At 48.3% G+C, this 21,898-nt stretch overlaps 3 protein-coding genes across 3 annotated transcripts in view; 2 read left to right on the forward strand and 1 right to left on the reverse strand.

The window, feature by feature from the left end:
- The window catches only part of LSM7 (LSM7 homolog, U6 small nuclear RNA and mRNA degradation associated), a 3,354-nt gene extending 171 nt beyond the window's left edge, over nucleotides 1–3,183 (forward strand). The window contains exons 2-4 of the mRNA XM_027666597.1: nucleotides 166–256; nucleotides 1,383–1,454; nucleotides 2,132–3,183. Of these exons, the coding sequence (XP_027522398.1) occupies nucleotides 166–256; nucleotides 1,383–1,454; nucleotides 2,132–2,274 (306 nt within the window). The 3' untranslated portion in view covers nucleotides 2,275–3,183. The remainder of the gene's footprint in view (nucleotides 1–165; nucleotides 257–1,382; nucleotides 1,455–2,131) is intronic.
- A 1,836-nt stretch (nucleotides 3,184–5,019) lies between these two features.
- On the forward strand, nucleotides 5,020–8,133 carry LOC113958419 (kelch-like protein 24). The gene is made up of 3 exons (XM_027666652.1): nucleotides 5,020–6,165; nucleotides 6,920–7,331; nucleotides 7,554–8,133. Exons 1-3 carry the CDS (start codon nucleotides 5,244–5,246, stop codon nucleotides 7,864–7,866), a joined length of 1,647 nt encoding a protein of 548 aa, XP_027522453.1. The 5' UTR covers nucleotides 5,020–5,243; the 3' UTR covers nucleotides 7,867–8,133.
- A 2,220-nt stretch (nucleotides 8,134–10,353) lies between these two features.
- LOC113958412 (ceramide synthase 4-like) lies at nucleotides 10,354–19,980 on the reverse strand. The gene is made up of 10 exons (XM_027666640.1): nucleotides 19,814–19,980; nucleotides 18,048–18,165; nucleotides 16,555–16,673; nucleotides 15,094–15,151; nucleotides 14,494–14,544; nucleotides 13,688–13,780; nucleotides 12,949–13,077; nucleotides 12,293–12,399; nucleotides 11,582–11,726; nucleotides 10,354–10,518 (listed from the first exon to the last, which is right to left on the reverse strand). Exons 1-10 carry the CDS (start codon nucleotides 19,978–19,980, stop codon nucleotides 10,441–10,443), a joined length of 1,065 nt encoding a protein of 354 aa, XP_027522441.1. The 3' UTR covers nucleotides 10,354–10,440.
- Between the last annotated feature and the right edge of the window lie 1,918 nt (nucleotides 19,981–21,898).

Here is a 21,898-nt window from a genome sequence, read left to right on the forward strand (position 1 = left end):
GCTGTGCTGTGCGGTACCGTGCTGTGCTGTACCGTATCGTTCCGTGCCGTGCCGTACCCGCACCCCCGCCCTGCCCTCCCGCCGCCGCGGGCACCCGCAGCAGCGCTCCGGGGCTGTGTCACCGCGGGAGGGCTTTGACCAAGCCCTTGTGCCTCTCTGCCGTAGGACAAGGAGAAGAAGAAGAAGGAGAGCATCTTGGACCTCTCCAAGTACATCGACAAGAACATCCGGGTGAAGTTCCAGGGCGGGCGGGAAGGTGAGCCCGGAGCTCCTTTGCCTCTCCCTTCGCCCTTCGAGGAAGGCGAGGACTAGCGGGTGCTTTTATTCATTGCTGTGAAGCTTTTCTCCTTCAGCTTTTCCGTTAATCTCCTGGCTGTACTTTTATCTTTGCGTCTCATCAGTGCACCTCTTCTTTTATTAGTTGTCCTTCTTTTATTAGCTGTCTTGACCCGCCTTGTTTCAGCAGGTCTTTTGCATTGCAAGGGCGCGCTTAAAGCAGCAAAGAAACATTTATGGTTGTAGTGATCAATACAACCGTCCTGCCTTTCAGTCTTGCCTTTCATCTCTGAACATGCTGAACGTGCCTGGAGTTCATGGTTCAATATATGTCACCGTGCCTTTCCATCTCTGTTGTCCCTTGCTCTGCAGCTGGGAAGTGCATCCCGAGGCAGCTGTCAGTGCTACCCCCGGGCACTTGTTTGTCTGAGTTAACCCTGTGCTGGTTTAAATGTCCCCACTGGGACCTGATGCTTTTAAGGGTTTGGAAGTTACTTGGACTTCTTACTGATAAGTGTATTTTTAAAACTGGAAGATCTCTGTGTGTAGTTCTGTGATTTATTTGGTGACAAGTCTTGTGGAATCATGATCTGCTTTAGAACAAAGTGCTAGTCTGTCTTTGGTGCCTTCCTGTGAGGCAGTGCTTGTGCTAAAGAGATAAAGTGCTTGGAGGGCACCTGGAAGAGGAAAAGCACTTAAAATATTACACTCCTGCTTAATTTTTTTATCATAAACCTTCATTAAGGGTATTTATTTGATTTTAGGGTCGCTTTTTTATTTTCCTTCATGTGACTTTTATTGATTTGTTATGCAGAAGTATTCTTAAAATGCCCCTGGAATGAGGCTGAAAGCAAAAATGTCTCGAAGAGCATTTTGAAGAATTGACTGAAAAATCTAATTTTCAGTTGGCACAGCACAGACCGGGTTCTGTGCACTTACTGTTGCTATAGAGGGCACTCTTTAGTATCTCTGGTCTCCTTTGCTTGGTAGCCTTGACTGAAAGAAGGAACAGGGCTGCAGAATGGAATGTACCTTTCATGAAGTCTCGAGTTGCTGTATACCTGGTTTTGGTCTCTAATCATCATTTTCTGTGTGGTCTTCAATAGCAAGTGGTGTCTTGAAAGGATTTGACCCTCTTCTGAACCTTGTGCTGGACGGTACCATTGAGTACATGCGAGGTAAGTAATATGCAGCCTGTGGAAAGCTTCCCTTTCCCTGAGTGATTTGGTTTTTAACAGAAATCTTATGGATCTATGAGTGAATAAGCAGAAACTGCAAGTTGACTGCTTACAAGGTAACACCTGAAGCTTTGGATTTGCTCCTAAAAGGGATTTTTAAAAGATGTGTAGTGCATTTTTATTGACTATAGTGATATCTCACAGGTGGTAGAACTGGGTAATGTGTGTTTGTCTGTCTTGATCCACAGCCCTGTTGGGTCCAGTCTGAGAATGCACTGGTGTTCTCTGTCCCTAATATATTCTGAAGTCAGGGTCTTTTTCTGATTTGCACTGATCTCCAAATGTTTATCTAAAGTGATTTTTTAAATGGGACCAGGAGCTTTTTTTAATCACTTGCACATGTGCTGTTGGTTGGATGAATGAAAGGGCCTTTGAATACTTTAATAAATGTGTTCTGCTTTTCTGTTGTGTACAAAGCAAAGTTCTTTATTGCTCACTGTGGCACGTCCTGCTTTGAAAATTAGTAAATCAGTGATGTCTTGAAGCCATCAGATACTACTGCTGCCTGAACCATGTAGTCCATGTGTTCAATGCAGAGACACCTGGAAAAAACACGTGTGTAATTTGGTTTCTTTTTCTTAATTTTCCTGTTGTAACTGTGGATCTCTGCTTTTCAGATCCAGATGACCAATTCAAATTGACAGAAGACACACGTCAGCTGGGACTCGTGGTTTGCAGAGGGACTTCTGTGGTTCTTATCTGTCCACAGGATGGAATGGAAGCTATTCCAAACCCTTTCATTCAGCAACAAGATGGTTAATGCTTTCTTTGGATTGTCTCTGAAGGCTTCAGGGGTGCAAGTCATTGGAGAAAACTATCAGTGTGTGAGAAGCTTCCTGTTTTGGGGAGGGAGTTTGAATGTGTATTTGTTAGTGTGAAAAAACAGTCAGCTTTTATTTTTGTGGCTCCCCATAAATTATGTGAGGATGGGGCATGCAAGAGTAAGTACACCAGCCCCAAATGAGTGTGTAACTACATTGTTTATAGCTGACAGGAGAGAACAAACTGTCATTAATTTTCTGAGACCCCCTTGATCTTGTGAGTTTTGAAACAAACCCATTAAATTAGTTAAGAATGCCCTGAATACTGGTTATATTCTTTACATTTTTAAATACATTAAATTGTATTTAATCTAAATCAAAACCTAAATACATTAAAACATGTTTTTCTTCCTCTTAGATGTCAGTACTCAGCTGGGAAGCATTGTGCTGTATTCTTCCTGCTGTTGAGTTCAGTCTCTTTTGTGCAGGGAAATTACCTTCCTTGTTTAGTACTGTGTCACCACCTTGGCAGGGGATGTAGCCAAGAAGGTCTTTTCCAGCACTTGTTCCAGATCTGGTGCACTGTGATCTGTGTGTCAGCTGGCTCACACATTCCTTCAGAAGGACTGGGCTAACTTGTGGGATGATTCTTTGTTGAGTAACTTGAACCTTATAGAGGTATCTGTTTGATACTTGGAATTTTAGGGGAAGAATATTTAAAATTCCGATGTTCAGTTGTCGGCAGTGCTGGAAATACTGCATATTTTTATATTGTAGCTATCCACTGATGGTTCTGCTTGTTATAACTTGATTTGTAAGTAAACATTTTTATTTCTTTTTTTATACTGCAGAAAATGCAAGATTTGAGGAGTTTTGAGTGAATAAATACAAATGAATCTGTTTCTAAATGTCTGGTTTTCAGTCTGTAAAAGTGCACTTCCATTACAGTTCTCCAGCCATAAATCTAAACAAAATTTGTTCAGGGAGTACATAAACATGCAGAATCAGGAGGGACCAGAGCAGAAGCCATGCTCCACTCGGGCAAGAAATCGATGGGAAAGACCTGAGAGAATCTGGTCCCTCTTCTGAGACTTGTGCATCTCTGTCAGGCATTTTAAAGACTGCCCAGCCAAGGATGTGTGACCTCCTGCCACCTGCTTTTCCTGAGGACCCCTTAGGAGGAGGCTGTGGCAGAGTCAATTGTTCTGGTGGCAGCAGCAGTTTTGTTCCTGCCAAGGACAGGTTTTACTGCCTGTTATTTTGGCCACAGCACTGTGCTCCCATTCAGAGCCTGTCCTGGGTCAGCTCCGAAACGGGTGGGAACTTGAAATTAATTCCAGTCCAGTCAATCTGACTTTTCCAGGAGGCTCTGAAACTGGGGACCAGGTGTCTTATGTGGCATATTGCCTGTATGAACTTGGGTGCTGCTGGTTTTTAATCTCCTGGGGGCTCATCCTTTGGCTCACAGAACTGTCTGTAGAGCAGTGCTCCTCACGATGTAATTTCTTTCTAATGCTGCAAAACTTGTTCATGCAATTGCACAGTTCAAAAGAGAGTCCTTATTTAGAGAGGTAGGAGCAGAATCTGCTCTCCATCAGTGTGAGCAGGGTCTTGAACTGTTCTTTAGGTGGGAGAGAGATTTCTGGGTGTTGAAGCCAGTAACATGCACTGTCTCTGCACTCTCTGGGTGTAGCATCAGAAACGGACCTGCTGAGGCTCTCTGGAGGGAATTCTGGGCTCTCAGGGCAGAGAGATCTGCCTGGAGTCAGGGATCAAGTGTGTAAACTGGAGAGGAGCATGTTTCCAGCATTTCCTGCTTGATAGCTTGCTTAGTCTTCATTGCAAGCTGTGTGGCTCCCTTTGCAGTGCAGACTTTGAGGGTATATTTGGGAGCCAAGCAGCTGAAAAGAAGAACACAAAAATGACAGGGGACAGACATTTTAGCAAGGCCTGTTGTGACAGGACAAGGGGTAATGGCTAAAAGAGGGGTGATGCAGACTAGAAGATATTTTTTATGATGAGGGTGCTGAGGCCCTGGCACAGGTTGCCCAGAGCAGCTGTGGCTGCCCCATCCCTGGGAGCATTTAAGGCCGGGTTGGATGGGGCTCTGAGCAACCTGCTCTAGTGGAAGGTGGCCCTGCCCATGGCAGGGGGGTTGGTTGGAACTGGATGACCTTTAAAGGTCCCTTCCAAACCAAACCATCCCAAAGTTCTATGATTCTATATATGAATTTTAAGAGTGTATATGCTTCTGCTTGCTGAGCTCTGCTGAGAACTGGCACCAAGTCCTGTTGGTTTGGGCTGTTCAGGTAAGGGTTCTGGTCACTATGCAAGTTCAAGGTCACTATGCAAATACCTCCATTTGCCTTTGGAAAAATTTGCTATGGCATCAATGAGCTGCTGCTTGTCCTACATTTGTGTTTGTTTAGTGCATTCAGATTGAGGATGACTAAACATGTGAAGCTGTCTGGGTTTGAATGGGGGGCTCCTTCCCTTCCTCTCTTACTAAAGTTAGATACATAGTAAAAACTGCAATCACTCTGGAATTCGATATTAAACTTGAACTGATGAAAGGTGTGGTAATGCTTACTTTTTTCCAAATGGCTTCAATGTTTCTGTACAACTTCCTGATACTCAGTGCTTAGGAAGCTTGTGGTTGTTTCTGCTGTTTTTTCCAGGCTCTTTGCTTGGCTAACAGCCCCCTGATTTGCTGTGGTCTTACCTGATGAAGGCAGACGCCAGTCAAATCTGCATTTTTTGGTCATACAACTGTTCTGCAATTGCTGTTCTGAAAGCAGCAGGAAAGACTGAAGAGCAAAGCAGGAGAGCAGAAAACATTCTATTTTTAGGGGAAGATTGGCTTATCTCATATTCATTCTAGCCAGGGGGATAATGTTTCCAGAGACCTCACACAAGTAAGGGCCGCGTGAAGACTGAGTTAATTTTAACTGCCTGGCAGTCCACAGGCATGGAGCCTTCACAGGAGCCTCAGGAGCTGGGACCTCAGACAGAAACGATTGCAGACACAGTTCTTGAGGTTGGAGAGAGACTGTTTCAGGTCAGCCGCAGGGCGCTTTCCATGCACAGTCGTTACTTTGAAGCCATGTTTTTTGGAGGGGCAAGAGAGAGCTCTGAGCAGCACATAGTGATCCAAGGGATCGATGCAGTGCCTTTTCAGGCTCTACTCGAGTTCACTCGCACAGCCCAAGTGCTTATAGGTCAAGAAAATGTGACCAGTTTACTGGAAACGGCTGATTTTTTCCAGTTTGACAGGGTGAGACTGTTGTGTGAGAAATTTCTGGAGAGAGAGCTGCACGTTTCCAACTGCCTGGGCCTGATGACCTACTCGCAGCAATTTGCCTTCACAGAGCTGTATGAGTCTGCTGTGAACGTGGCTGTCACTCACTGGGGGGATGTGATGTGCCAGGAGGAATTTAAGGCACTACCCAAAGAAATGCTGATGCAGCTCCTAAAAAGTGACGACCTCTTCGTTTCGCGAGAAGACGTGGTTTTTGACAGTATTATGAGGTGGATAATGGAGGACCCAGCAACGAGAGAGGAAGAATTTCTGGATTTGGTGGGTGAAGTCAGGGTTGCTTTTCTGAGTTTGTCCTTCCTCGATCTCTTGGTGAAACGCAGCAAGCACCGTGGAGAGGCAGATGTCTTTTCCAGACTAATAAAGAAGTTAGACTGCTGTCCTCCACCCAGCTGGCAAAATCCCAAACTGTGTCCTTATGCTGGTCGGAGCTATGACACCTTATACGTCCTGGGAGGAAAGCATGACAAGGAACAGCAAGAATTATTTCTCTTTCTACCTAAAACAGGGACCTGGCAGGCTTGTTCTCCTCTGCAGCGCCGGAACCTCACCCAGTACGCAGTGGCAGCAGTAGGTAACTCACAGAGGAGGGAGACTGAGCACATGCAAACAGAAGTTGAGACAGAGAATCCCTGCTGCAGGGAGTCCAGCTGCTGCTGTAAAACTGCTGTGCTCAGCATTGCTAAAACCTCATTCGTATTGGTGTTCATATTTGCTGAAAGAATGGTTCTGTTTTCCTTGGTCCTGGGAGAATGCTAGACAAGGCTGAATATTTCTTTTCATGTAGCAGAAACTGTGGAGTCTGTTGAGCTCCTTACATTGGCTTCATCTACAGTGAATCAAAGGACTTGATTTTGAGCAGTGTTATTTTTTTTGCCTTCTCTTTCGTGGTGGTTTTGGCAGGTGTCAGGCGACTTCTGATTTACAGTTGCCATTATGTTAAACTTATCCGTGGACGTTAGGAAATCTCTATGCTTGGAGATGAATTTCAAGAAAGTTCAATACCATGGCTTCCTATATTAGTGTTAGTGATAGTCTCATTTCAGGTGGGAGTTTGGAAATGAGATACTCAGAGGTTCTTTCCAACCAGTGTTGCCACGAATCTGTTCAAGAGTGGGAGCAGGCTTGGAAGGAATCCCTTCATCCCATGGGCCCAGTGTATCTGTGAGGATGAGGAGTCAAATACTGCAAACTGGTTGATAGAACAGTGATGTTCTCTGCTCATTTTGCACCTCTCTACTACATCCCAGGACGAAACGAGAACCCCAGCTCTCAGGAGCAATTTTTAGCTTTCGTGTGACTGACGCTTTTCTCTGCTGTCTTTCCAGGGAGCTTCCTTTTTGTGACAGGAGGATATTTCCGGGATGAGTTTGTGTGGTACAGTGTGGATTGGGTGCTCATCTACAACTGCTTGGACAACAGCTGGCTGGAAGGGCCAGCCATGAAGAAGTCCCGGAACAGCCACTGTGCAGTGGGAGCAGGGCTCTACCTGTACGTGCTCGGAGGGAGCACCGAGGAAGGGATAACCCCCACAGTGGAGCGCATGGCTTTGGTGGAATCAGAGTGGGAAAGCATGAGCCCTATGGCTCAGCCTGTGGAGAGGGGTGATGCAGTCAGTGTGGGAACCAGGATCTATGTGGTCTGTGGCCTGGATGAGAATGGACATGTGTATGATGGAGTGCAAAGGCTGAACACGGAGACAGACAACTGGGATGTCATCTCGTTCTCCCCGCTTCCAAGGTAAGAAATAATATTCTGGGACCTGGCAGAAGAAGAAAGGTTCTAGTGTTGGTCCTGCTTCAGGAAGAAGTTGGACTGTAGAAATCCAGAAGTCCTGTCCCTGCAACACTTCTGTGATTCTCTGTTTAAATGGGACTCTTGATTTGAGGAGCACGGTCATACTGAATATTTCAGGGGCCAGATCTTTCTGCTGATTCTGATCAGGGGTTTCTTCCCTCCCAGGTATGACCTCTGCATCACATCCCTGAATGGGGCTCTGTACACCATAGGAGGGGGAGCTTTTCGATTTGATGTGGAGACCGATGAATGGACCCAGGTGAACGAGGAGTGCTTGACTCAGAAGTTCTTCATGGGATGCAGCACTGTGAACGGACGAATTTATCTCCTTGGACAGAGGAAGGGGAACAGTGCCCTCCCCACTGTAGTCCTCTTTGATCCCTACACTGATGTGTGCCAGGTCATAGATAACAAACTCCCTTGCCCCCTTCCTATTCACGGCTGTGTCTCTGTGCGAAGATTCGATACGTGGGTGTGAGCGGTGCCAGATCCACCACAAACAAAAAGTCACCTGCTTTACAGCTGAAGGGAGTTAGACTGCATCAAGTTTGGCCTGTGAAATTTTTTAATTTTGAAAATATATTTGTTCTTTTGTAACTTTATCTTTTTTTTTTTTCTACAAATGAACTCGAAGGAAAAGCCGGTGAAAAACTTCGTGTCTGCACAAAGGCTGAAAGTCATTATTGAAAATGGTACATAACCTCCTCAGGGTTGTTGCTAAATAAAGGGCTGCTCTGACCTTGAAGCTCTGTGGCTCTCTGTCCTTTGAACAGCTGGAAGAGACAGGAAAGTCACTGCATCAGTGTTAGAAAATATTGTAGGATTTAAATAATAAATCAAATGTGTGTCAAGGGAATCTTCAGCAGGATTATGAGCTCATAGTGATTTAGAACGGAGCAAAAAAACCCCCCAACAATTATTGTCGTCAAGCCATAGCCAATCAATATCATTACCATTTTAGCCTGAAATAAGCAAGTTTCACAGGTTATGTAATTATGGCTAAAATTACCTTTGTTCTAGGCTGGAGAGCACCACAGCAGGAGGGAGGCTATTCTGGATTTATGCACTCAGGTATGTGATAACAAATATTTGTACATTGGGGCACTTAAGAGACTTGCTTCAGTTCGCTTAGTCCTCACTGGATTAGTTGCTGCACAGACTCAGAACAAAAATCCCCATCCCAAAGCACTGAAACGAGGGTGCAAGGAGCAGGGACCTGCCTGTAGCTGTGCTTAAAGACTGTGTGTAAGGAAGTGGGTTTGCTGGGCAGGACTATGGGCTTAGAGCAGTGGGGGGTTGATCTCCAGGGGTGCTCAGGCCTCCCGAGGATGGGGAGGCTGAGAGAATGATGTCACAGTGCATGCTTAGCTGAGAAGAGGAGAGTCCAACAGCACCGACCTGGGGTGCTGCACTGCCACCCTTACTGTCACCTGTGCTGGCAGAGTCTGTTCTTGGATGTGACACAGCAAGGAAAATGCACTCGAGAGAGTTCCTGAGCTGAATGATTAACACCTCCAGAGAATGGGGGAGGTCTTAAAAACGGAGAGGTGTTGGTTAAAAGCAACCCTGCCACTGTGAGAGCTGTGTCAGGATGTCCTGCAGATGTGGAGCCCTCCCAGTCCAGGCTGGCTTCCCCTCAGGGTTGAGGGTCCCCATGGTGGTGCTGCAGCACTGGAGGCTGGGCCTGTTCTCTGTGCCCAGGGGCCAGCTGTGGCCTGAGGGCTGTGTGAGTCTTTTAAAAGCTTTAGTTCTCATGTGTCATTTGAAGCTTTAAAAGAAAGCATTGTACTCAATGGACAGGGTGAAATAATTCCTGGGCAAACACCAGGGTTTAATGAAGGGTCTCGTGCCCCCAGCAAAGTGCAGCTATTGGGGTGAGGTGACACCCTGCTCAGGGCTGGTGCCCCACAGGGATGGTGCCTGCCTGCCCTCCAGCATTGCAGCCTGCACACCTGAACTCCACAGTCCTCCAAGGGAATGCTGGTTCAGCCTCTGAGTTATGTGATGTTAGACCTCCAGCAAGTTTCAAAGAAGATTCCCCTGCTGACATAAGTTCTGATATTCTAAAAATCTCCTGCATCATGCAAAATGTACATAAACAAAGCTTTTTTGGTTTAGGTGTAATTAATATTTTATGTTGACTTTAAAATTTTATGTTCTACTATAAATTCTGAAAATCAAATCAGATGCAATAAATTGCAAGGTGAAGCATCATCCAACCCCTAAACTACCCTTTTAAAATGTTAGTGTTATAACGCTCCTATTTTCCAGTTTTGAAAATGAAATATCAACAAAATTAATACATCCATATGGAAAGTTTCTATCTATTATTTATAATTATAATTTCTGGTAGAAAAATGTGCCTTTGGAAGAGTTTCAGTTCCTTTCAATTTCAGAAGCCTTCTTCCTGAGTAGACATTCAATTAGCAAAATATTTTAGGCCCATGAGCTATTTGTATAATTCATACAGCACACACAACTTCTATCAGTCGTCCAGGCTTTATTTGCAGAAATGATTCATCCCAGAGCCTGACTATTTTATGCTGAAGAAGTGAAAACTTATTTGCCACTTAAGCCAATGCCTTTCACATGCAAGTCCTTTCATAAAGTGGCTGGAGATGGTGTCACTGTTTTCTGAAATTGCAAATAATTTAAATCTTCCACAGTTGAAATTTATTATGTCATTAATCTCTTGGGAAGACCTTGAGGTAAGTGTAGAAAGGTGTCATAACTTCAGCAGCTTGTTCAACCCCTCTTCTCTTTTCAGAGTGAGACTTTGGCTGGCAGACCCTTTTTTTTCCCCACATGAACATCATAGAGTAGTAGTAAAAGAATGGTCCTAACAAGAGAATTGTAGAAAATATCTCCTGAAGTGACTTAACTGCCTATAAACATGATGAAGAAATTCATCTCCACCTAGGCAGTGGATGCTGCCTCAGGCAGACTGTGGTGAAGCCTCTGTGAGCTTCTCAGGCCTCTCCCCCAGCTTCTGTTCAGCCTTCCTGCACTCCAGAGTCTGCCTGGCTCCTGGTGTTTTGCAGCAAGCCCTGAGTTATTCTTGGTTCTTTGCTGGATCCTCTGCTTCGCTCCCGTCACTCTCTTCGGTGTCACTTCTGGCATCTTGTCTTTTCTGAAGAAAACAAAGTCGGTTGAAATGAGCTGCAAATGAGCTCTAATATATCATGGTATATATTAGAGAGGACTAGAGCTGTTTTCATTCACAGCCCTGGGGGGGGGGGGGGGTAGCCTGGCAGCTAAAATAATAATAACAGGTGTGATCATGTCCTTAAAGCCAGTGCTGCAACTGTCCCTGCGCTGGGAGGTTGACTCAGGCTGCCAGAGGTTGGCTTAGTTATGATTTCACCTAACTTGTAATGTGACCTTCTGAAAATAAGTTAGTATTTATTCTACATATAGTTATTCTGCATATTTTCCTGTGCAATTTATTACTGCCGAAACTGTGAAAGTCAACACTTATTTGTCCAGCGAGTGTATGCACTGGGCTCCTCATTTTGCAACCCTCTGCAACCTCAGTGAGCATATCCTCCATCATTTCCTCAGAAAAACTGCTTTTTATTGTAATTTAGCTTCGATAAAGGGGTACTTCAAGGTAAGCTGAAGGCATAACACCAACACCGTGGGGTTTTTTTTGCTGGCCACAGGTCCCCAAAGCTTTCACAGATCTTCTCAGATGCTCCCACGATGCCATCTGCTTGTGCTAGCAAGGCAGGCCAGGGAGCTGCCCTCTCTGATGACAACATTTCTCCCAGTGGTCTCTATACAAGCTCTGGCATGCATCAAGAGCCTGTGGAAAGTACCCAAAACCCAGAGATGCAAATACACAGTGTGCTGTCTACCAGGCTCACCTGGTTGCTCCTTCCTTACTCCACTTTGGACATACCAACAGATTCCTGTTCTCCCAAACCACAGACTAAGAAGCTGTTGGGCAGTGAGGGGAAAGGACTGTGGATGGCTCCCATGTCACCAGGACACAGCTGCAAACCAGCAGTGAGCTCCTGCTCTGATTTCTGTGAGCTAAGTTATCCACACAGCTCCCAACATGGAACTCTCGGACTCTTTGTTGGGCACTCCCATTTCTCACCCACCCCTTCCCTGCAGGCAGGCAGGAAACCTGGACCTCGTGGTCTCTCATGAGTGGTGGTGGTGGCACAAAAGAGAAAGACTTTTCATACCCCACCACAGAGGATGACACTGAAGATCATGTGGATGATCAGATAGGACCAGAAAATGTGTAGCAGCTGCAGGACCCCCAGGAAAGCATTTATCAGGCAGCTTATGGGGAACAATGGAAGTTTTGTCACAAAGTAATGGTATACACTGTGGGAAAGAGAGGGAGAAGGAAGTCAGAAGACACAAGACTAAAGCAGGCCAAGTGTCTTCACACTTACAAGGGTCAAATATCTTTCTGGGAAACGACTTGGCTGGTGTGTCCCCAGGGCAGAGCTGAGCTGTGCCAGGACTGCACCATCAGGCTTCACACTCTGCCCAGCTCTCTCAAAGCATGAGAAAGACATCCTAACCATTCCCAGTACCACAAGAGCTCATGAGAAATCACCCGCTGTGGCTGCATGTAAACATCTCATCAGATGAGCCCCCAGGTGAGAGGCAGCCCCTGCCTAGGAGAGATGGTGAGAGTGTGGGAATGGAGGGGTAAATGCTGTGGCTCTAGATTAATTGAGATAATTAACTAATATAATTAATAAAGTTAAAGCCCTATCGGTTTTTCTCCCCTTGGGTTCCTCTGTTCCAGTTGAATTAATCTTTGAACTTACCTGTTGTGTCCCATTCTTTGCCTTTCTTCCTCTCAGCATGGAGGGTCACCTCTCCAGGAGCTCAAACAGTGCACAACACCCGTGTTCAGAAAACAGCAAAACGTAACTTACATTAATGGGAAAATGACAAGCCGGGAGATGATGAAAACCACAGCAAAAGCAAAGAAAACAGCATCACAGACCCGCTGCCACTTCAGGTAATGAAGCATCTTGGCAAGCTGTAAAGAAACATTGCTGTGTGTCCCTTGTGCCTGTGTTCTTCTCCTAAGGGCTGAGGGATTTCCCACATCCTGCAAGGGTGACAAGGGCTTGTGGGGATGTGTCCCAATCCCTTTGCATCCAATTACTTTTCCTCAAGAGCAGTAGGTCTGGTAGTTCCTAAATGTGCTTTCACTGAAGTACGTGTCCCACTCGTGGGGCACCACATCAGTGTGTGAACACGGTTCCCAGTGCTGCCCACAGACACAAGCACAGACTTGAGACTGGGAGAGCACCTTTTTACATGGACAACAGTTTTAAACTAAAAGAGGAGAGATTTAAATTAGATGTTAGGAAGAAATTCTTTACTCAGAGGGTGGTGAGAGGGTGGGTTGCCCAGAGAAGCTGTGGCTGCCCCATCCCTGGGGCATAGATGGTTGGATGGGGCTTAGAGCACCCTGGTCTAGCAGAAGGTGTCCCTGCACATGGCAAGGGGTTGGAATGAGTTGGGCTTTCAGGTCCCTTGCAACTCAAACCATTCTGTGATTCTATGTGAGAGTTTAACGCACCTCTAAAATGTAATCGGAGGCATCATGGACCAGCATGACCATCACCCCAAACCGGATCATGTTGGCACAGTAGGAGACAAAGATCAGAGTGATGGTGGCGATGTGGTGGATGATCTGTTCCTTAAAGTCCTGGCATGAGAAGGGAGATTGTCAGCCTTACCTTGACCTGGCAGCACCTGTTCCTATCATGCTGCCTCCTCACTAGGCTGTGTCAAACACCTCCACAAAGCAGCAGTGCTCCCCACCCTACTACAGCTCTGTGCAGTCTCCACTGCAGAACGAGGTGAGGGCAAGGTTGGATGCTGGGTACAGGAGGTCATCTCATCCCACGCTGCAAAAGTCACACATGAATTTACAGGACCCTAATCAGAGCAGCCCAAGTCCTTCCCATGAGGAGACACAGCCCTCCAGTGCAGGCAGCACCTGAGACCAGAGCTGGGAAGGGCTGTGATGCCACATCCACCCAGAGTCTGTCCTTTGGCCAGGTATGGGGACCCCCGTGTGAGCCCCCAGCCCTCCCCCAGCCCCAGAGGCAGGGAGGCCACACTGTGCATAAGCAGGGCCCAGTGCAAGGTGCAGTGGTGGGATATGAGTGCTGGAGGGGCTCAGTGCTCAAGGATCTCCACAGCAGCACACGTGCCCTCCCCTTTGCAGCCCTGGGGAGCTGACAGCAGAGGGGACAGGCTCATGGTGGTGACTGACCGAGCCAGCAGGTCGTGGTCGTGCTGCTGTCACTCACCTTCCTCTTCACATCGAAGGGCAGAGTGGCCACGAGTGAGCAGTAGAAGGAGAGCTCCAGGAGGTAGAACCAGCCCAGTGCAGGTGGGAGAGGCTGCAAGATAAGCAACAGGCAGCGTGATGGCCCTGCTTAGCCCTGGGGGACAGGAGAGGGGAAGGGTCTTCCTGGGGAAAGCCCCTTCATTCAACCTGCATTTGGGACAGCAAGGCTTGGTCATCCCTAAATTTTCCTGTTCCCAGTGACTGAACCATTTGCTGATGCACTGACAGGCCGGTCCAAACCCAGGACCAGCCTGGCCAGCCTGCAGAGGGACTGAGAGCAGATGGGATCTCCCCTCTTCAGGGGGTCAGACACCTCATCTCCATCCCTGCTTTGAGACATCAGATGTCCTGACCACCTGGTCCCTTTTGTGGCCACACACACAGAGCCACTTCCAGCCAGGTTTGGGTGACAAAGAAACTCATGAGAAGTGGTGTCTGCTCAGGACAGAGCTCCCCATGCTCACATGGAGCACCTGTGAGGAGCTTGTCAAGCAGGTGGAGCCAAGCTGTCATGATGTGAGGATGAGAGATGAGAGGAGTGTTGAAAGAGAACAGGTGGATATAAGGAGTTATAAGGATAAAGTTTTTAATCATGAGGTTGTGCTGTCTTCATGCTTGAATGTTTTCAAAACTAAACTGGAGAAAACCTGGGGTAACCTGGTCTGATCCCACAGCTGAGTGCTGCGAGCTGGATGTTGGGCAAGAAACCTCTTTATCCCCCTTCCACTATGAATCATCCTGTGATTCCATGTACCTGCTGCTCACCTGTTGTGGAAATTTCAACCAGCACACGGTGGGGTCCCAAAACCAGGGCTTCTGTTCAGAGAGAAGGCAGCAGTAAGAAACCATAGCCTTTTAATGACATATGATGAGCACTGGCAGAGATACTACAAGGACTCATGTGCCCATGCTAGATCCAATCTGGCTCTGAGCTTTAGAAAAAGTGGTTGGGAAAGTGCATTTGTCATTAGAGAATGCACAGGATGTCACACAAAGGGTCGTGATAAGGAGTGGGCAGCAGCCAGAGTCAGGACAGGGTCTGCTCTTGTCTGAGATACAAGAGCTGTGTGGGGGTATCTGTGGTGAAGCACTTACACAAGGATCTAAGACAAGGACAGCGTGGTAACATCACTGACTCCTAGCCAGGTCCACCAAGGGAGAGGGGAACTGCTATGCTGGATCAGGATTAGGGATTGTTCTGCTCCATCCCCCTGAATTTGTCCTTCTTTGTCTTTGGACACATAATCATGGCCACACATCATCTTGGGCTCTTGGGAGTGGCCTGGGACCATCAGCTTCATTTGCAGTGAACAAGGTACCCTTGAAAGGTGTCACTTCACAGCATCACCCTGCTCACATACTTACATCATACAGAAGAGCCAGTCCGGAGAAGAACGAGGTGAAATAGAATATAAATCTCCAGCTAAAACACAAAACAAGGAATTAAGACCTCCTCCAGAGTTGGAATAGCTCTCCAGGCTGTGTCCAGGATGCCCACAGGGGAACCTATGCTTGTTTGGACAGGAATTAGCAGAATCTCAGCTCCATTGGCACAGCAGGTGTGTGCTGTAAGGCAACAAGGTCCCCACAGCCCACCCAGGCTCTGCTGTGGCCCTCACTGTGCCCAGATCCCCTGTGCACTCCAGCAGTGGTAAAGAGGATGCAGCAAGACTGCCAAGATGCCTCTCCCTGTCACCTTTTGCTGTGTGGGTGTTTGTAGGTCACCTGTGCTTATACACCCCAGCCTCTGGAAGGCACCTAATTTTTCCCAGTGATGGCACAGGAGTACTGGGGGTTTTATCCCTCTCCTCAGAAATGCTGCAGTACAGAGCATTGAACAAGCTTTTAGGGGGAGAATATTTTTGAAAAAGCACAGTAACAGGATTCAAGCACTGAATAATTCATTTTTCAGAAGGGGAAGGACAGCAGATCTCTTACTTGATGGGGGTCTTTGTGTTCACACATCATTAAACCCCAAGGTGAGAGCCAGAGATAATCTGATTCTTTTGATCAAGACACTTAGTGACTGCCTCTCCATCCTGACTCCAAGTCTTACTGAGATGTGCAGGAAGATTTCATGTAAGAGAGCAAACAGCTTGAGGAAATGGAATGAAGATTTTGGTGCTTTCTGGTGGTTTTCAGGTTTTGCCTCCCCCTGTTCATGGCTTGCACTGCCTACTAACTGCACTTCGTGGATTTATTTCATGCCCAAAGATCCATGCTGACAACATCTTAAAATGCTAATTTTGTGTCAAGATCATCTTGAAAAGAAGCGAATGCATTTTGAAAATGGCTTGAGTGCTCAAAATCCCTCCAGCATCTGAGATTTAAACCTGTTCTCCATCAAGGCCACTGGACTCTGTTGAGGCAACTTTTAAAGTTAAAGGAAGAGAGGGGAGGGAAGGGAGAGAGGGGAGAGAGGGAAGAGAGGGAAGAGAGGGAGGGAGGAGAAGGAGGGGAGGGAGGGGAGGGAGGGGAGGGAGAGGAGCCAGAGAGGGAGGGGAGGAAGGAAGGGAGGGAGGAAGGAAGGAAGGAAGGGAGGGAGGAAGGAAGGAAGGGAGAGAGGAAGGCAGGGAGGGAGGGAGGAAGGGAGGGAGGGAGGGAGGGGGGGAGGGAGGAAGGCAGGGAGGGAGAGAGGAAGGTAGGGAGGGAGGGAGGACGAAGCTGGCAGTGCTGCAGGGAGGGGACAGAGGCTCTGTTGGCAGCCTCAGCTGGCAGCAGGTTTCCCTGGGAGAGCGTTTTGGGTAAGGACAGGGCAGAGGGTGGTGATGATGTGCAGACCTGTTGGAGGCCTCCATCACTAAAAGCCTCCCCTGACCCACCCACCTGGCCTCACAGAACTTCTTCATCAGCCTGGGCCGGTCCTGGGCCCGCCGGAGCCGGAACCAGGTCTCCACCTTTCTGATGGGCAGGTCACTTTGCTTGGCCAGTGAAATCAGGTCCTCCTGCAAAACAGGGCAGGGAGGCAGGACTGAGCCTTCTGGAGGCTGCTGGTCCCTGTGTGAGGGGAAGAGCTGTGCTCCCACGGGATGCCCATCCACCATTCCCCAAAGAACACCTTCCTTTGGAAAAAAATTGTATCAATTCTATTTGCATTTGTGAACTCCCAGATGACTGTGGCCCTTTTTAAACTCTAATTCAGACGTATCTAAATGCAGGTTCAGAAAGAAGCACGGCCTCTCCCTGGTTGAATTTTAGCAGCTGTACACAATGGGATGTAATGTCTGGGTATAAAAGTCTAAATACTTTTTTTTCCACCTCTGATACAATTTTGACTGATAATTATCAGCTGCAGATAACAAACCTGAAGATAAAAAGAATTTCAGCTTGTGATGGTAAAGAAACAAGCAGATAATTCACTCGGTAATGTCAGCAAAACCATCCAGCTGTTGGAGTGGCTGCACAGTCACAGGCTCAAAGACATAAATTTCAACATCCTCATTTTCTCCATTAATTCCAAATAACACTACATAAAGTTTATAAATTGTGATTAAAATGAATGTAAATATGACCTCACGAGCATTTTTTAATTATTCGGACAAAGCTTCATACAGATTTAAGTAAAAAATTATTTTTAAAATCCATGCATCAGCATGAGTCAGGATCCAGGCCCAGAGAGTGGTGGTGAGTGGAGAGTGTCCAGAGAAGGGAACGGAGCTGGGGAAAGGTCTAGAGCACCAGGATTAGCTGGGGGGGCTCAACCTGGAGAAAAGGAGGCTCAGAGGGAACTTTCTTGCTCTCCACAACTCCCTGACAGGAGGGTAGAAGAAGATGAAATGGACTCAGATTGGGTCAGGGGAGGTTTAGACTGGAAATACCTCAAGCCCTGGCACAGGCTGCCCAAGGCAGTGGTAGAGTCATCATCACTGGAAGGATTTAAAAGATGTGTAGATGTAGTACTTGGAGACATGGTTTAGTGGTGGCCTTGGCAGTGCTGGGTTAATAGTTGGACTCGATGATCTGAGAGAGGTTTTCAAACCTAAATGATTCTGTGATTCTGGAGGACTTGCAGTTCTGCTACAAATAATCAGCCTTAATAGACTCTGCCCAAAGGGGTGATGGCTGCCTCCCTGCCAGAGCCTGCAGCTCTCACAGCACCTGCTGTGTGACACACAGCAGGTCAGGAGGTGCTGGGATTGCAGCAGTGTGACGTGTTGCAAGATGCTGGAATATTTGCTTATATATTTCCTTCCCTGGAAGGGTGGTGAGCAGTAACTGCCTTGCCTGTGAGGCAGGTTTGTCTGGCCTGGGGTACCTGGACAGAAAGAAGGTGTTGCTTGCCTGGGGAGTGAGACAAGTGGGACACTGGGGACACTCACCTCCTTCGGGGTTCTGCCCAGCAGGACGTAGAAGCCTTCCAGCGTGGCGTTGGGCTGAACTTTGGGCCTCTGCTTGTCACTCACGCCCAACCCCCTGCCCAAGGGCAGAGCCACAGTTCTGCAAGAGGAGAGTTCAGGCAGAAAAGCACCTGTGTGCCCACACTGGGAGCCAGGGTCAGCCAGCACGTTCTGTGCATGGATGCACTGCCCCAGGGGCCCAGCCCTGCCCCAGTGCTCACACACCCAGCTCTGCACACACAGCCCCGGGCACCCAGGGCTGCTCCAGAGCACATGCAAAGCCCGGTGCCTCTGTCAGGTCAGACAGACACAGTGGCACCAAAACACAGGTGATGGGTGCTGGCTGTGCAGTGGAGACAACAGTAACCACTGCTAAGTAAACAATAATTAATTCTGCCGAGGCCCTGAGATACAGAGCATGTCTCTGGGTTGGTGTGCATGCTGGTCCCCTTTACAGCCTTCCCGAGCAGTCCAGACTATGCCATGAAACCAATCTGCAAGTGTCTGAGTGACCCGTGTGCTCTGTGCCCAGAGTACCTGACCACTGCCTGCAGCAGGAGCCAGGGACAGAACATGTGGGGATGTGCTGGTTCCTGCAGGAAACCCAGGAAAGCTCTAGTGGGAGGCACTGCTTCCTAAATCATGTTGTTTCTAGCAAGCCAGGCAAGTGCAACAGGCCTTTGCTTCTTTGAGGGAAGACCTGATGACACTGGGATTAATTCTGGCTCTTCCTACAGCTTGTGTCTGCCACGTCTTCTCACACAACTGCTCACTGCAGGCAGGAGCCAGCACCCTGGGGAGATGGGCCAGTGCTCCCCCAGCTCCTCCAGGCCACAGGAGAGAGACCCTGCCCCAGCTTAGGGCAGGTTTGTTGCATACAGCTTTCCTGTTTCATGTCCCCCCTTCGCCCACCCCAAAGCCCTGCTCTGCCTGGTGGGAAAGTGTCCTGGCAGTTCTGCCCACACTGGCACTGAACAGCTTCCCATTCTCTGTGCCTGAGGGCTGGTCTGTACCTCCCCATGTGCCAGTCCTTGTTCCTGGAAAAGGGGCTCAAAGCACCATCTGGATCCATCTCCTGGCATGAGCCATGTGGACCTGCCTCATTTCCACACATGAATCCTGGGAGATGCCAGCTGACCCTCAGGCTCCCCTGGGGCGCAGTGCCCGCAGCTGGGACACTGAAGTCTGTCCCTCTGGTGGAACTGGGGTCCTCTGGTGTTGGGAGGAGGAAGCAGGGCAGAGCTGGGCAAGGAGTGCTGTGAGCAAAGTGGTCCCACAGTGAGTTCTGGGAGCCATGGTCACCCCCTCCTCCTGCCTCTGTGCTGGGCTGGGGACCTCACACAGCACCTACAGGAGCATCCTCTGGGATCAGGTTGAACCCTGCCTCAGCTGGGGGCTCCCAACACCCAGGAAATCCCTCATCTGTGTTGCAAGCTTCAGTTTGGTCTCTCTCCAGAGGGACCCTCCACCCACAGCTCAGGTGTGACCGAGTGATGAACTTGTCTTTTCACACCTGCTGGTACAGGTTATGGTACAGGTACAAGAGAGAGGGAGGGCAGGCCAAAGGGCTGCCACACAAATACCATATGCCATGAAAAGCAGAGAGATTCAGTGTTCCTGGGGACAAGCTCCTGTACACTTTGTAGTGTAGTGGTCGGGAGGCAGGTAAGGATTATTCTGGAGCAACCCTGCAAGACACTGGACAGTGTCTTGACCAGCACAGGAGAAAGCAGAGGTGCTGCACTCACCTTTCAAAAAGCCATCGAACAAAGATCAAAAGCAGGGCACCAGGGATGCAGAGCAGGAGGTCCTGAGGCTGCGGGTAGTGTGTGTCTGCAGACTCCTTCAAGTCCTCCCAGGTAGCTCCAGCTGGCAGCCAGAATTCATGGTGCCAGAACCCCCCTGACACTCCCATTCTGGTCAAGATGTTGGGCACAGAAAGCAGAGGCTGCCTGCAGCAAGCAGATAGCAGCAAGGCATAAAGCTCACTGCTAAATCAGGATTCCCATCTCAACAGCTCATCACTCTCTGTCCCCACCTCCTGCTCAATTCCATGAGTGTGACAGATTAGGGTGAAATAGTGTCACTTGTTCTGACCTGCCTGTGAGCTTGGAGGTGGGGTAAGATGTCCTAGCACAAGAAAGTATTTCAGTGGGTGTCGAGGAGGTGGCTGGTTTCAATTACACACTTCTGCATGGATGGCTAAAGTCCCTACCTGGTGACAATGTCAGCAGGGGCATCTCTCTTGCTCCCTTTTTCTATCAGGCTTTTCCTTCTCAGCCTACAAAGCCCTCCCCTGTTAATCAGCTCTGACACCTGAAGAGGGAGTGGATGGAGGTCCTGGGGGAGTCTGTCCACAGCCATTAAGATCTTCTGGCACCTTCAAGGCCCCAACAGTCTCAGTTTTGGTTCCTCCATCTTGCCCAGCAACATCCCCTATCCTGTCTGCATTTGGAACCATCACATACTAAGCAGGAAGCTGATGCACCACTCCCCAGAGTGATTCTGGAGTGCTCACACACAGCCCAGCACTCCAGGACACTCCACCACGTTGCTCTGCTCCACACTCAGCTCCACCTGAGTTCTGCCAGTGTCTCAGTGCCCTGAACTGCAGCAGCCAGTCTGCAACACCATCACCAGAAACCTTCACTATTGCCTGACTTTGCCATCTGCCTTTCCCTCCCCCTGTTTGGGGCACCTTCAACAACACACAACTGCAAACAATCTGTGTTGGTCTCTCATGGTCACCTCAGGTGGGTTCCTCAGGCTGCTGAGGGACCCTTCTGAAAGCCTTTGCAGAGCTGAAGAGGGGGCAGGTTCCCTCTGCTGCATGTGCTCACCAGCTCTGGGGTAAATCCAGCAGAGTGAGAAATCCCTTCTCTGCAGACCACCCGTGGGAACTCTTTCTGATGATGTTTGTATCTGTTTCCAACAATTCCATCATGTATTATTCTCTCTACCACTATGACCAGTCAGACTACAGAGGGCTGTAGCTCCTCACATTCCCACTTGGAACTGTCTTAAATTTTTCTGATAACAAGATGATTTGAAACAAAAAAATGGCATTCCACGGTTCGTAGTTGAACTCCTCTTAGCACGAATTAACTCCTGCCAGATGGTTGAAGGTTTGCTGTTACTCAGGCTGTGTGCTAGGTAACATCTTCTCACCCATCAGCTTGAGGTGGCTCTTCTAGAAATGTGGCCTCAGGAAGATGTCAGGTATTGGACCCTCTCTGAGCTCCTCAGCTGGGAAGCCACAAAGGGCAGCATTTCCTGGCTCTAGCCTGACCTATCTCAGTGTTCCTGCTCTCTGCCCCCACCATCTCTGACTTCAGCAGTCTCCAGCCAACATTTAAGGGACTGGTATTGCCTTTCAAGTTGTTTCTCAGGATGTCTCTTGGCCTGCTTTATCACATGCTCACATGCAAGTTACAGGTCCTTTTCCTTGTTTAGACATGACTTCAGCTTTTTGAACAAGGCCTTGCCCTTACCTGCAGGCATGGCACCTGCTGTACCTGTGAGAATAAGAAAACCAACGTTGTTCCAAGTGCAGCCATCCAAGGAAAGGTTCCCTTGGGCACACATGTCTGAGTGAAAAAATGTGGTGGATGCAGATCTCTGAAATTTACTGTGTGTGTGCAGGGGGAGGGAAACAACTGCACCAAATTATTCTTAAGAAAAGATCCAAAACGTCCACCAGCTGTCCACACCTACTGGAGTCAGCAGATTCACGTCAGCCACAATTTTAGGCTTGCACAGGTGCCAGCCTGGGGGCCACACTGTGCCAGACCTTGACTCACTCGCCACACAGTAGCCTGGAAGCATGAGTAAAT

The sequence above is a fragment of the Corapipo altera genome, unplaced genomic scaffold, assembly GCF_003945725.1.
Source record: "Corapipo altera isolate COAL_440 unplaced genomic scaffold, ASM394572v1 193, whole genome shotgun sequence".
Classification (NCBI taxonomy): domain Eukaryota; kingdom Metazoa; phylum Chordata; class Aves; order Passeriformes; family Pipridae; genus Corapipo; species Corapipo altera.